Source organism: Colius striatus (genome assembly GCF_028858725.1).
Source record: "Colius striatus isolate bColStr4 chromosome 26 unlocalized genomic scaffold, bColStr4.1.hap1 SUPER_26_unloc_1, whole genome shotgun sequence".
In the NCBI taxonomy this organism is placed as follows: domain Eukaryota; kingdom Metazoa; phylum Chordata; class Aves; order Coliiformes; family Coliidae; genus Colius; species Colius striatus.
Genome location: NW_026908395.1, coordinates 117887 through 132758, shown reverse-complemented (window position 1 = coordinate 132758; position 14872 = coordinate 117887). Strand labels below are relative to the sequence as shown.

The following is a 14872-nucleotide window of genomic DNA, read 5'->3' as shown; positions in this document are numbered from 1 at the left end:
CCATCACCCCCCACGACCCCCCCATCAGCCCCCATGACCCCCCCCACAGACTCACATCACCCCCCCACGACCCCCCCTCACGTCCCCACAACCCCCCCACGACCCCCCGTGTCCCCCTCGACCCCCTTCATGCCACCATCACCCCCCTATGACCCCCCCCATGTCCCCTCATGACCCCCCCACGACCCCCCCATCAGCCCCCATGACCCCCCCACAGACCCCCATCACCCCCCCACGACCCCCCCTCATGTCCCCATCACCCCTCATGGACCCCCTCATCACCCCCACGACCCCCCCACAACCCCCCCATGTCCCCCCACCCCTGCCCCCCCCCCCCAAGACCCCCCAACTCATCCCCTCAATGGCTTCAGACCAGTTTTATTGGGGGGGGCTCAGCACAGGGGGGTTACACGAAGGGGAGGGGTCTCATGTGCGTGTGTGTGACTCCCCCCTTGCACAAGCGTGTGCAAGAGCACAAGGGGGGGTGGGGGGGTGATCCAGGGCCCCCTCCCTCCCCCCCAGAGTGATTTTGGGGGGGGTGTGCGTGTGGGTCACAGCGGCTTTGGGTAGTGGGGGGCTGACTCCTCCCCCCCCAAAATCCTCGTGCAAAGGGGGGGGATCCTCGTGCAAACACTGACACACCCCCAGGACTCAGGCACCAATGGGGGGAGTTGGGGGGAGGTACATGGAGGGGGTCTTGCACGAGGAGGGGCCTTGCAGGAGGCCCTTGCACGAGGGTCTTGCACCAGGGTGTTGTAGGAGGAGCCTTTGCATGAGGCTGATGCACGAGGCCCTTGCACCAGGTTTTTGCACAAGGCACTTTTAGGAGATCCCTTGCACCAGGCTCTTGCACAAGGGCAGCTCTTGCACGAGGTTCATGCACAAGGCCCTTGCACGAGGCTCTTCCCCAAGGCTCTTGCACGAGGCCCTTGCACGAGGACAGGTCCTTGCACGAGGCCCTTGCACGAGGGGCTGTAGAGGCTGGAGCACTATAAAAGGGGGGGGGCAGCTCAGGTGGTCCCAGGGTTGTATTTGGGGGGGAGGGGCCCAGGGACCCCCCCAAAGGGGCATTTTCAGCCCAGCACCAAGTGGGGTGAAGGGGGGGGGATGGGCCCCCCCCCTTCCAGCCCCTCCCCCCATTTTGGGGGGGGGGGCAGCTCGAGGTAAGAGGGAGATGGGAGGGGGGGATTTGGGGGGGGCCACAAAGGGGGCCCTCAAAGCACCTTAAAAAGGGGGGGGGGGATTGGGGGGGGGTCTCAAAGGGGGTCCCTCTATGGCCTTTGAAATGGGGGGGTCTTGGGGGGGACCCCTGGGGGGGGGAGTTGGGGGGGTCCCTCAAAGCACCTTAGAATGAAGGGGGGGATTTGGGGGGTGGAATTGGGGAGGGGTCCCTCAAAGCCCTTTGAAATGGGGGGATCTTGGGGGGAGCCTCAAAGAGGGTCCCTCAGAGCCCTTTAAATTGGGGGGGGGTCCCAAAGGGGGGCCCTCAAAGGCCTTTGAAATGGGGGGGCTTGGGGGGGGGTTGTTGGGGGTGGGAATTTGGAGGGGGGCTCAAAGAGGGTCCCTCAAAGCACCTTAAAATGGGGAGGGGGGTTTGAGGGGGGTCCCAGAGGGAGATGTCGTTTTGGGGGGGTCCCCCTTGCATTGACAAGTTGGGGACCCCCCCCTTTCCTTTTTGGGAGGAGGGGGAGGAGGAGAGGGGGGTGTCACCCCCCCCTTTCCCCCCCCTCAGTTGCTCCCCTGGGGGGGGCCCCTCAGTTTCCTCCTGGGGGGTCCTCAAGGTGGGGAGGGGGGGGCAGGACCAAACCATCATCCAACAGCTCTGGGGGGGGGGAAAGACACCCATTACTGAGGGTCCCCCCCCCTTTAAACCCCCCTCAATGAGACCCCCCCCCCCCATTCCACCCAATGATCAGGCTCCAACCACTCCTGACCCCTCCCCCCTCTTTGAGACCCCCCCAAACTCCCCCCCTCCCCCAATCATGGGGGGGGGGCTGTTTGTGTGTGTGCCCCCTCCCCCCCCCATTTCACCCCCCCTCACCGAGGGGCTGCTCCTGCCCCACACGTGGCTTCAGTCCTGGGGGGTCCCCCCCGCTCAGCAGCAGCCCCTGGGGGGGACATTTTGGGGTGGGGGAGGGGTGTGGGACACACACTCCCCCCCCCCAATACCCCTCACAACCCCCCCCACAAGGTTTGACCCCCAAACCCCCTCCCCTCCATCCCCCACCCCACGACCCCCCCCCACGACCCCCCCACGACCCCCCGTGACCCCCCCCACCCCTGACCCCCCCCACCCCTCCCCCATGACCCCCCCACTCGTGACCCCCCCCACCCCCCCCGTACCAGCCCGAGGGGGGGGGGGCAGCAGCTGGGGGTCGAGTTCGGGTCGTTTCAGGGGGGTCCCGACGTCCTCAGCGCTCGGCTCGTGGGCCCTAATTAAGCCCCGCCCCTTCATTAAGCCCCTCCCCAGTTAGCCCTGCCCCTAATTAACCCCACTCCTCATTAACACAGGCCCATGAACTCCACCCCAATTAACACTGCCCCTAATTATCTCATTAACAGGTCCATTAACGCCACCCCAATTGACCCTACCCCAATTAAGCCTGCCTCTAATTAACCCCACCCCTGATTAACACAAGTCAATTAGCCCCTCCCCAATTAACCCCACCCCAACTAGCCCCGCCCTTAAGTAACCCCGCCCCTAATTAACCCCTTCCTCTGATTAACACAAGCCAATTAACCCCTCCCCAATCAACCCCTCCCCAATTAACCCCGCCCCTCATTAACCCCGCCCCTCATTAACACAGCTCCATTAACCCCTCCCCAATTAAGCCCAACCCCAATTAACACAGGTCCATTAACCCCGCCCCAACTAACCCCACCTCAATTAACCCGCGTTGACTCTGCTCATTAACCCCACCCCCCTAATTAACACAGGTCAATTAACCCCTCCCCAATTAATCCCTCCCAATTAACCCTGCCCCTCGTTAACCCCGCCCCTTATTAACACAGGTCAATTAACCCCTTCCCAATTAACCCCACCCAATTAACCCCGCCCCTCATTAACACAGCTCCATTAACCCCGCCCCAATTAACCCCAGCCATTAACCCTCGCCCCGCCAAGCCCCGCCCCTTCCCCCGCCAAGCCCCGCCCCCCGCGCCCCTCTCCGCCAATCAGCGCTCGCCTCTTCCTGGCGGGGCGTGGCCGGGGGGCGTGGCCGAGGGCGGGGTCGCTGCCCCAGCGCGGGAGGGCGGGGCCGGGGCGGGGCCTCGGCCCGAGGGGGCGGGGCCCGGGCAGCTGCGGGCGCGCGGGCGCGGAGGGGGCGGGGCCTGGCCCGAGGGGGCGGGGCCTGGCGGGCGCTGGCCACGCCCCCTGCGCGGCTCGGCCCCGCCCCAGCTGGAAGTCGCCGTCCATGGGGATGTAGGGAGCCAACATGGCCAGGTCCAGCGGGGCGAGCTGGGGGGGGAAACGCCGTCTGAGCCGCCCCCCCGCGGGCCGAATGGACACGGCCGGGGTGGGGGAGGGCGGGGGGGGGCGATGGATTGGGTCTGGGGGGGGTATGAGGTGAGAAACACCCCCCCCAGAGCTGGGATGGACCAGTCCGGGAGGGAGGGGGATGGGCAGACCCCCCCCCACGATACAGAATGGACTGGTCCAGGGTGGTGGCGGGGGGGGGGAGAGGGGGCCATAAACGGGGTCTGGGGGGGGTGACAAGGTCAGAACCCACACACATGGGTGGAAGGGACTGGTCTGGGGGAAAGAGGGGGGGAACAGGGTCAGATCCACCCCCCCATGCGAAGAATGGACTGGTCCGGGGGGGGGGGGGAGGGAGGGGGCGATAAATTGGGTCGGGGGGGGTACAAGGTCAGAAACCCCCCCCAGAGCTGGGATGGACCAGTCCGGGAGGGAGGGGGATGGGCAGACCCCCCCACGATACAGAATGGACTGGTCCAGGGTTTGGGGGGGGACACACAGAGGGGTTGGGGGGGGGTTTATGGGGGGTGTCGTGTCCCCCCCCATTTACCTGCAGGGCCGTGGTTTGGCCCGTGGCCCCCCCAAAAAGCTTCGGTGGCAGCAGCTCGGCCTCGGGGGGCTTTGGGGGGAGGGGGAAGGGGTTAAAGAGCCCCCCAAGATCCCCCCTGAGACCCCAAAACTCCCCAAACACCCCCAAAACCTCCTCAAGGCCCCCCAAGATCCCCCCTGAGACCCCAAAGACCCCCTCAAGACTCCCCAAAACCCCCCCAAACACCCCCAAAACCCCCTCAAGACCCCCCCCAAGAACCCAAAACCCCCTCAAGACCCCCCTAACCCCTCCCCCCAGACCCCCCCAGCCCAGCTCCTCACGGTTTGGGGGGGCTCTGTGGGGGGGCCCCTGGTTGCCTTCCGTTGGGGGGGGGGTCCCCAGCAGCGGGGGGGGGGTCGAAGATGGGCCCCAGCAGCTGCAGCAGTTCTGGGGAGCAGAAGCTTTTGGGGGTCCCTCAGCAGAGCGGCCTCAGCCACGTGGGGGGGGGCGCAGGAAGGCCCCAGGACCCGCGGGGGGGGATGCCCCTGGAATGAAGGGGGGGGTCAGGGGACCCCCCAAAACATCCCCCCCCAAAATCCCCATGGCTGGAGCCCCCCCAGGACCCCAAAAACACCCCTAAATGGGCCCCTCCCCCCTAAAAACGGGCTGTTGGAACGTCCCCAGGGCCACAAAAGCCCCCCCCGTCCCTTCCCAGTATAACCAGTGTCCTCCCAGTAACCCTCCAGTGTCCCCAGTGTCCCCTCAGTAACTCCCCAATCCCCTCCCAGTACCTCCCAGTGTCCTCCCAGTATACCCAGTGTCCTCCCAGTACCCCCCAGTGCCCTCACATCCTCTTCCCACTGCCCTCCCAGTATCCTCCCAGTGCTCCCAGTGCCCTCCCAGTACCCCCCAGTGCCCTCACACCTCTTCCCACTGCCCTCCCAGTGCTCCCAGTACCCTCCCAGTACCCCCCAGTGCCCTCCCAGTGCCCCCAGTACCCCCCCAAGTGCTCCCAGTACCCTCCCAGTACCTCCCAGTGCCCTCCCACCTCTTCCCACTGCCCTCCCAGTGCTCCCAGTACCCCCCAGTTGCCGCACCGAGGCTGATGTTGAGGAAGGCTCCGGGGGGGGGGTCGCTGGGGGAGGGGCGGCACGAAGGGGGTGGGGGGAGGGGCAGCACGCGCCGCCCCTCCCCCCGCGCCGGCGTCTGCTCCAGCGACAGGACGAGCCCGCGCGGTGCTCCACGCGGCTGGGGGGGCACGGGGGGGTCCCCGATTTACTGGGGGGGTCCCAGAGTTGGGAGGAGGGGGAAAAGACCCCACTGGGGTCCCACCTGAGAACCAACTGGAGGCCAACGATGCCCTTGGGCTGGTGCCAACCACGGTGGCTCCTGTGCCCATGTGTGACCCCAGATGACCCCAGGTGACCCCACATGACCCCAGGTGCCTCTGTGTGTCCCCACATGTCCCCACTCGTGTCCCCATCCAAGGACCAACTGGAGGCCAACGATGCTCTTGAGCTGGTGCCAAGGACAGTGGCTCCTGTGCCCATGTGTGTGACCCCAAATGACCCCAGGTGACCCCACACGACCTCAGGTGCCTCTGTGTGTCCCCCACATGACCCCACTCGTGTCCCCACTGGTGTCCCCATCCAAGGACCAGCTGGAGGCCAACGATGCCCTTGGGCTGGTGCCAACCACGGTGGCTCCTGTGCCCATGTGTGACCCCAGATGACCCCAGGTGACCCCACATGACCCCAGGTGCCTCTGTGTGTCCCCACATGTCCCCACTGGTGTCCCCATCCAAGGACCAGCTGGAGGCCAACGATGCCCTTGGGCTGGTGCCAACCACAGTGGTTCCTGTGCCCATGTGTGTGACCCCAAATGGTCCCAGGTGACCCCACACGACCCCAGGTGACCCCACATGACCCCAGGTGACCCCATTCATGGCCCCACTCATGTCCTCACTGGTGTCTCCATCCAAGGACCAACTGGAAGCCAACGATGCCTTTGGCCTGATGCCAACCACAGTGGCTCCTGTGCCCGTGTTTGTGACCCCACATGACCCCAGGTGACCCCAGGTGACCCCAGGGGTGTCCCCACCTGAGCACAAAGTGCAGGCACACGATGCCCTCGGGCTGGGCGCTGCGGCTGTTGGCGATGACGGTGGCCTGGGTCTGTGCCCACAGGAACCCCCCTCGCTTGGCCAGGAACCTGTACTGGCTGGTCACTGCCTGCCCCTTGCTCAGCACTGGGGGGGCAAAGCGGGGGGCTCAGCACCTCATGGGGGTGTCCCAAGGGGGTATCAGGGGGTTTAGGGGTGTCCAACGGGGGAGTTTGGGGTGCCAAGGTGGGTATTAGGGTGTCCCAAGGAGGTATCAGGAGGCTTAAAGGTGCCCAAGGAGGGATTTGGGGGTGTCCTGGTGGGGTATTGGGGTGTCCCAAGGGGGTATCAGGGGGTTTAGGGGTGCCCAAGGTGGGTATTGAGGTGTCTTGGGCATTATTGGGGGGATTTGGGGTGCCAAAGAGGGCTTTAGGGGTGCAGGGGTTGGGTTTGGGGATGCACACTCACAGGAGTGCACGCTCCTGCTGAGGGTTTGGGGTGCAGGGGTGGGTTTGGGGGTGCAGGGAGGGGTTTGGGGTGCAGGGGTGGGTTTGGAGGTGCAGGGCTGGGTTTGGGGTGCACACTCACGGGAGTGCACGCTCCTGCTCAGGGTGTCGGAGTCCAGCGCGTGCACGTACTCGTAGAGGGAGCAGCCCAGCAGCTCCTCGGGGCTGTACCCAGCCACCTCCCCGATCCTGGGGACCCCCCACACTCAGAGGGGACCCCCAGAGTCAGAGGAGACCCCCCACATTCAGAGGGGACCCTCCAAACCCAAACACCCCCCTACTCCAGAGTCAGACAGGACTCAAGTAGGTGCTGGAGGAGGGATTTTGGGGTGCTGGAGTGTGGGTGGGGGTCAGGTTGGGGGTCTCAGGGTGTGGGTGGGGGTCAGGTTGGGGGTCTCAGGGTGCCCCCCACCCCTCATCCCAGCTCATGGCCATGGAGTGGGGACAGGGAGATGTTGGGGTGCTGGGTTTGGGGGTGCTGGGGCATGGGTGGGGGTCAGGGTGGGGGTCAGGGTGGGGGTCCCAGGCTGCCCCCCACCTCTCATCTCAGCTCATGGCCATGCAGTGTGGAGGGAGATGTTGGGGTGCTGGGTTTGGGGGTGCTGGGGTTTGGAAGGGGAGGATCTGGGGGTGCTGTGGCGTGGGTGGGGGTCAGGGGTGGGGGTCAGGGTGGGGGTCCCAGGCTGCCCCCCACCTCTCATCGCAGTAGGTGAACCTCATGTCCATGGAGTGGCGGCTGAGCACGGCCCCGGAGCCCAGGGGGGTGTCGATGGCCGCGGGGTGGGGAATGGCCTCGCAGATCAGCACCAGGCAGCGCAGCGCCGGCGAGCCCCCGGAGCCCGCGTACGAGCGCATGTGGCCAGCACAGTGCAGCACCTGCGGCACCCACGCGCTCACGGACCCCCACGGACCCCCACGGACACCCCCAAACCCCAGAGACCCCCCTCAAACCCTACAGACCCCCACAGACCCCCCCAAACCCACCCCTGCGTACGAGCGCATGTGGCCAGCACAGTGCAGCACCTGCGGCACCCACGCGCTCACGGACCCCCACGGACCCCCATGGACCCCCAGGGACCCCCCTCAAACCCCACAGACCCCCCTCAAACCCTACAGACCCCCACAGACCCCCCCAAACCCACCCCTGCGTACGAGCGCATGTGGCCAGCACAGTGCAGCACCTGCAGCACCCATGCGCTCACCGACCCCCCCGGACCCCCACGGACACCCCCAAACCCCACAGACCCCCACAGACCTCCAGAGACCCCCACAGACTGCCCCCAACCCATCTACAGGCACAGTGCAGCACCTGCAGCACCCACGCGCTCACCGACCCCCACGGACCCCCATGGACACCCCCAAACCCCACAGACCCCCCTCAAACCCCACAGACCCCCCCAAACCCCACAGACCCCCACAGACCTCCAGAGACCCCCACAGACCCCCACAGACTGCCCCCAACCCATCTACAGGCACAGTGCAGCACCTGCAGCACCCACGCGCTCACCGACCCCCACGGACCCCCATGGACACCCCCAAACCCCACAGACCCCCCTCAAACCCCACAGACCCCCCCAAACCCCACAGACCCCCACAGACCTCCAGAGACCCCCACAGACCCCCACAGACTGCCCCCAACCCATCTACAGGCACAGTGCAGCACCTGCAGCACCCACGCGCTCACCGACCCCCACGGACCCCCATGGACACCCCCAAACCCCACAGACCCCCCTCAAACCCCACAGACCCCCCCAAACCCCACAGACCCCCACAGACCTCCAGAGACCCCCACAGACCCCCACAGACCACCCCCAACACATCTATAAGCACAGTGCAGCACCTGCAGCACCCACATGCTCACAGACCCCCACGGACCCCCATGGACACCCCCAAACCCCACAGACCCCCCCAAACCCACCCCTGTGTACGAGCGCATGTGGCCAGCACAGTGCAGCACCTGCAGCACCCACGCGGTCACCGACCCCCACGGACCCCCACGGACACCCCCAAACCCCACAGACCCCCACAGACCCCCACAGACCCCCACAGACTGCCCCCAACCCATCTACAGGCACAGTGCAGCACCTGCAGCACCCACGCGCTCACCGACCCCCCCGGACCCCCATGGACACCCCCAAACCCCACAGACCCCCACAGACCTCCAGAGACCCCCACAGACCCCCATGGACCCCCAGAGACTCCCCTCAAACCTCAGAGACCCCCACAGACCTCCAGAGACCCCCATAAACCCCCCATCACCTCCCAGTATCCCCCAATACCTCCTCATCATCTCCCAGTGCCTCCCAGTGCCTCCCATCACCTCCCAGTGCCTCCCAGTACCTTCCAGGAGGCAGCCTTGACGTTGAGGCAGCGGCCTCTCCCGCTCAGGGTGCTTTTCATGCGCAGGGCAAAGCTGCGCCCGGAGCGCTCGGCACCCCCCCGGCGACGGGGCACGGCTGGGGGGCACAGGGGGGCACAGGGGGGCACAGGGGGGCACGTCAGGGGGGAGGGGGGCACGGGGAGGGCACAGAGGAGGGGTTTGGGGGGTCTCAGGGGGGTTGGAGGGGGGAAGAAGGGGTTGGAGGAGCATGGGGGGCACAGGGGTTTGGGGGGGTTCCAGGGTGCTGGGGAGGGGGTCCAGTGGTTTTTGGGGGGGTCCCAGGGAGATTTGAGGAGGTCTCAGGGGGTTTGGGGGGTCCCAGGGTCTGGTTTTGGGGGATCCTGTGGGTGTTTTGGGGGGTCCCAGTGGGTTTGGGGGGTCTCAGGGGTTTTGGGGGGTCTCAGGGGTTTTGGGGGTCCCGGGGTCTGTTTTTGGGGGGGTCTCGCTCACCCTGGCGGGGGCTCAGCACGTCCTGCAGCTCCTCGTGGTCACAGGGATGGACGAAGTCGAAGACGCTGTGGCCAATCAGCTCGAGCTGCGGCGGCAGGGGGCAGGGCTTGCACAAGGACCTTTGCACCAGGGGCTTGCACAAGGAGCTTTGCACCAGGGGCATTGCACAAGGACCCCCTCAAAGGGCACCCTGAGCTGAGCACCCTCACGTGGGGCCTTGCACGAGGGGCCTTGCACAAGGAACCCCCCCCCAAACATCACCCTTGCACAAAGGCCTTGCACAAGCACCTTCCTGGTGCCCCCACCCCCCACCCATGGGTGCCCCCCACCCACCTGGCTGAGCCCCAGGAGCCTGTTGACGTTCTCAGACAGGAAGATCATGTCTCCCCCGTCGCTCAGCACCATCAGGAAGCCGCTCAGCGCCTTCACGTAGCACCCATCGACCCCCTCGGCTGCGGCCGCCCACGCCCCTGGGGGGGTCAGGGTGGGGGTCAGGGTGGGGGTCAGGGTGGGGGGGAAGGAAGGAGGAGGAGGGAGGGGGGTCAGGGTGCTGAGGGAGTGGGGTTGGGGGGAGTTCAGGGGGTCCTCAGGGTGCTGAGGGGGGGTTATGGGTGCTGAAGGGGGGGTGTATGGGTGCCAAGAGGTCCTCTGGGTGCTTGGGGGGGGTCTCAGGAGTTCTCATGGGTGCCAAGGGGTCCCAGGGGGCTTTTCAGGGGTCCCAGGGGGTCCCATGGGTGCCAGGAGCTCCCCTGGGTGCTCAGGAGATCCCAGGGTTCCCAGAGGGTCCCATAGGTGCCTGGGGGGGGGTCTCAGGAGGCTTCAGGAGTCCCATGGGGTCCCATGGGTGCCAGGAGGTTCTAGGAGCTCCTCTGGGTGCCCAGGGGTCTCAGGGGGATTCAGGGGTCTCAGGGGGTCCCATGGGTGTCAGGGGGTGCCAGGATGTGCCAGGAGCTCCCAGGGGGTCCCATGGGTGCTCAGGGTTTCCAGGGGGCTTTCAGGGGTCCCCTGGGTGCCAGGGGGTGCCAGGGGGTCCCACGGGTGCCCAGAGGTTCCAGGGGGCTTTCAGGGGTCCCCTGGGTGCCAGGGGGTGCCGGTTGGGCGCTGACCAGCAGCCAGGAGCCGGTGCACCCGCAGGTAGCTGATGGTGAGGCGCATGATGGACGCTTTGTCCAGGTGGGCGCTGACGCCGCGGGCGAAGGGCAGCGTGTGAGCCAGCTGGTAGAACACCTCGGTCTCACGGCTGCGCCGGCACCGCGCGGCATCGCGGGAGCGCTCCTTGCGCAGCTCCGGCGTCGACCTGAGAACAGAGGGGAGGGGAAACGGGAGGGGTGGGCAACCAGCGAGCGCACAGCCTGAGCTCCAGCCTGAGCTCCCACACTGCACCCTGAGCTGCTACACTGCAGGCTGAGCACCCACAGTGCACCCACAGTGCACCCACACAGCACCCACACTGCAGCCTGAGCTCCCACACTGCACCCACACAGCACCCACACTGCACCCTGAGCACCCACACTGCACCCTGAGCTCCCACAGTGCAGCCTGAGCTGCTACACTGCAGGCTGAGCACCCACAGTGCACCCACAGTGCACCCACACAGCACCCACACTGCAGCCTGAGCTCCCACACTGCACCCACACAGCACCCACACTGCACCCTGAGCACCCACAGTGCAGCCTGAGCTCCCACACTGCACCCACACTGCAGCCTGAGCTCCCACACTGCAGCCTGAGCACCCACAGTGCACCCACAGTGCAGCCTGAGCTCCCACACTGCACCCACACAGCACCCACACTGCACCCTGAGCACCCACACTGCACCCTGCGCTCCCACACTGCACCCACACTGCAGCCTGAGCTCCCACACTGCAGCCTGAGCACCCACAGTGCAGCCTGAGCTGCCACACTGCACCCACACTGCACCCTGAGCACCCACACTGCACCTTGAGCTCCCACACTGCACTCACGCTGCATCCTGAGCTCCTACACTGCACCTACACAGCGCCCACACTGCACCCACAGTGCACCCTGAGCTCCCACACTGCACCCACACAGCACCCACGCTGCATCAAGAGTACTCGCAGTGCATCCTGAACTCCGTGTCCCCCCGTGTCCGTACCCCTCCCCGTGCCCGTGTCCCCCCGTGTCCGTGTCCGTGTCCCCCCCGTGTCCGTGTCCCCCCGTGTCCGTGTCCATCCCCCTCCCCGTGTCCGTGTCCCCCCGTGTCCGTGTCCGTGTCCCCCCGTGCCCGTGTCCCCCCGTGTCCGTGTCCATCCCCCTCCCCGTGTCCGTGTCCCCCCGTGTCCGTGTCCATCCCCCTCCCCGTGCCCGTGTCCCCCCGTGCCCGTGTCCCCCCGTGTCCGTGTCCTACGTGCCGCGCTCGGGGACTCGCTGTTCCCGGCCCGTTCCCGGCTGTTCCTGGCGCGGCGCCCGGAGGCCGCGGGAGGGGCCGGTGGGGAAGGGGGGAGGGGGCGTGGCCATGCTAATGAGCCCCGCGCTATGCTAATGAGCTGCGCTAATGAGCTGCGCTAATAAGGAGGCGCCGCCCGCACGTTGCGTTGGCAGCTCCGGCTCGGGACGGGTGGACGCTCCCCTCCCCCCCCACCAATGCTCCGCGGGAACTGGGAGGACTGGGAACGGACTGGGAGCAGTAACGGGCACCGACTGGGAGCAGGACCGGCCACTAACTGGGAGGAACTGGGAACGGACTGGGAGCAGTAACGGGCACCGACTGGGAGCAGAACTGGCCACTAACTGGGAGGAACTGGGAACGGACTGGGAGCAGTAACGGGCACCGACTGGGAGCAGAACTGGCCACTAACTGGGAGGAACTGGGAACGGACTGGGAGCAGTAACGGGCACCGACTGGGAGCAGAACTGGCCACTAACTGGAGGAACTGGGAACGGACTGGGAGCAGTAACGGGCACCGACTGGGAGCAGAACTGGCCACTAACTGGGAGGAACTGGGAACGGACTGGGAGCAGTAACGGGCACCGACTGGGAGCAGAACTGGCCACTAACTGGGAGGAACTGGGAACGGACTGGGAGCAGTAACGGGCACCGACTGGGAGCAGAACTGGCCACTAACTGGGAGGAACTGGGAACGGACTGGGAGCAGTAACGGGCACCGACTGGGAGCAGAACTGGCCACTAACTGGGAGGAACTGGGAACGGACTGGAGCAGTAACAGGCACCGACTGGGAGCAGAACTGGCCACTAACTGGGAGGAACTGGGAACAGACTGGAGCAGTAACGGGCACCGACTGGGAGCAGAACTGGCCACTAACTGGGAGGAACTGGGAACGGACTGGGAGCAGTAACAGGCACCAACTGGGAGCAGAACCAGCCACTAACTGGGAAGAACTGGGAACAGACTGGGACTAGTAACAGCACTAACTAGCAGGAAATGGGAACTGACTGGAACCAGTAACAGGTACCAACTGGTCCCGGGGGGGGTGTGTCCCACACGTGATGTAAACACGGCCCCACGCGTGGCTCCGCCCCCACGGCTCTTGCACACGAGCGTGTAACACGAGGGGGAGGGGCCTCGTGCCACACCCCCACACCCCCCCCCCCCCAGCCCACCCTACACTGCCCTGGCTGGCACGAGGGGGGCAAAAAGGGGCACGAGGGGGCACGAGGGGGGCAAAAAGGGGCACGAGGGGGCACGAGGGTGACACAAGGGGGGACGAGGAGACACGATGGGGGCAAAAGGGGGTATGAGGATGACATGAGGGGGCACAGGGGTGGCACAAGACTCGCACGAGGGGGCACAAGGAGACACGAGGGGGCACGAGGCTTGCACGAGGGTGGCACGAGGAGGGGAGGGGGGGCACGTGTCTCCCCAGCTCCTCGCACGAGGCCACCGGCACCTTTCACACCAACACCCACGACGACACCCACGAGCACCCACAGTTGCTCCCTCCCCCACCCCCCAAAACTCCCCGGGACCCCCCCCCCACGGCTCCCCCTGACCCCCTCCGGGATGGGGGGTGGGGAAGGGGTCCCGACCTGCCCCGCCCCCCTCCCTAAAAACCCCCTCGGGACCCCTCCATAGCTCAAACTCCGCGTTAACCCCTGTGGGGGTCCAATCCTGACCCCCCTCCTCACTCGAGACCCCCCCAAACCAACTCCTGAGCCCCCCCAAAGTGTCCCGGGACACTCCCCCCTCCCTAAACCACACGGGATCCTGCCCCTCCCCCCGCGTTTCATCCCCCCCAAACCCGATCTTGCCGCCCCCCCCCCCGAAATGGGGCTCAGGGACCCTCGGCGGGGTCTCCCCCCCAGTTTAAAGCCACGTTCCCCACCCCCATGCCCCACCCCCCCTCGCTGTCTCCCCCCTTTTCCCCGCGGGGGACGGGGGTCACCTCACCCCTCCCCCTCCCTAACGAACCCCCCCCTTCCCCCGAGCCCCCTCCCCTTTGCCGACGCCCCCTCCCCAACGCACCTCGCCCCGGGCCGCCCGTCCATGGCCGCTGCCGCCGCCGCCCTCCCGCTCCGCACCCACCGCGCCGGAGCCCCCTCCCCTCGGACACGCCCCTTCCCCTCGGACACGCCCCCTTCGGACACGCCCCCTCCCCTCATTGGCTATTGGCCAAAGCCCCTCGAGCCCCCTCAGCCCCCCAAAGTCCCGCCCCCTCCCCTTATTGGCCAATGGCCAAAGCGCACCCCCCTCCGGCCACGCCCACCTACTTCAAGCCACGCCCACTTAGCTATAAATGGCCGTGCTAAGCCACGCCCACTGCACAGGCCACGCCCACAATCCAGCGCACTCTCCGTAGGATCCCATTCATCTTTAGCCACGCCCCTCCCGCTCTGGCCACGCCCCCCTACGCTCTGGCCACGCCCCCTGCCGAGCAGGGGGGCTCCGCGCGGGACCCGAGGGGTGCCCCTGACCCGCCCCCCCCCCCATTTACCCCCTTCCTGACCGCCCCCCCTCCCCCAGGCTGTTTTTAACCCCTCCAGGGGCCATTTCCACACCCCTCCGGACCCCTCACAGCCCCCCCAGACCCCTCACAGCCCCCCCAGACCCTTCCCAGCTCCCCCAGACCCTTCCCAGCCGCCCCAGACCCCTCACAGCACCCCCAGACCACCTCAAGACCTCCCACAGACCATTTTCTGACCCCCCCCAATCCGTTTCCAGCCCCCCCACACTTGTTTCCAGCCCCCTCGGTCACTTTCCAGCCCCGCCAGACCTTTTCAAGACCCCTCCCAGTTGTCTCCAATCACTCCCAGTTGTCCCCAGTCCCCTCCCAGGCTATTACCAGCCCCCCCAAAAAACATTTCCAGCCCCCTCAGTCACCTTCCTGAGCCCCCCCCGACCATTTCAAGACCACCCTAATTGTCTCCAGTCTCTCCCAGTTGTCTCCAGTCTCCCCTCAGACCATTTCCAGTCCCCCTCAGTCACTTTCCTGACCCCTTCAGACCATTCCAA

At 66.4% G+C, this 14872-nt stretch overlaps 1 protein-coding gene and 1 long non-coding RNA gene across 2 annotated transcripts; both read right to left on the bottom strand.

Moving 5' to 3' along the window:
- Positions 1-1498: 1498 nt before the first annotated feature.
- Positions 1499-2428, bottom strand: LOC133629015 (uncharacterized). The gene is made up of 3 exons (XR_009820947.1): positions 2344-2428; positions 2042-2108; positions 1499-1822 (listed from the first exon to the last, which is right to left on the bottom strand). It is a non-coding gene; the product is annotated as an uncharacterized LOC133629015 (long non-coding RNA).
- A 746-nt stretch (positions 2429-3174) lies between these two features.
- HIF3A (hypoxia inducible factor 3 subunit alpha) lies at positions 3175-13931 on the bottom strand. The gene is made up of 12 exons (XM_062019613.1): positions 13886-13931; positions 10548-10738; positions 9775-9911; positions 9442-9526; positions 8952-9067; positions 7306-7487; positions 6694-6800; positions 6105-6252; positions 5102-5252; positions 4026-4094; positions 3351-3457; positions 3175-3298 (listed from the first exon to the last, which is right to left on the bottom strand). Exons 1-12 carry the CDS (start codon positions 13906-13908, stop codon positions 3175-3177), a joined length of 1440 nt encoding a protein of 479 aa, XP_061875597.1. The 5' UTR covers positions 13909-13931.
- Between the last annotated feature and the right edge of the window lie 941 nt (positions 13932-14872).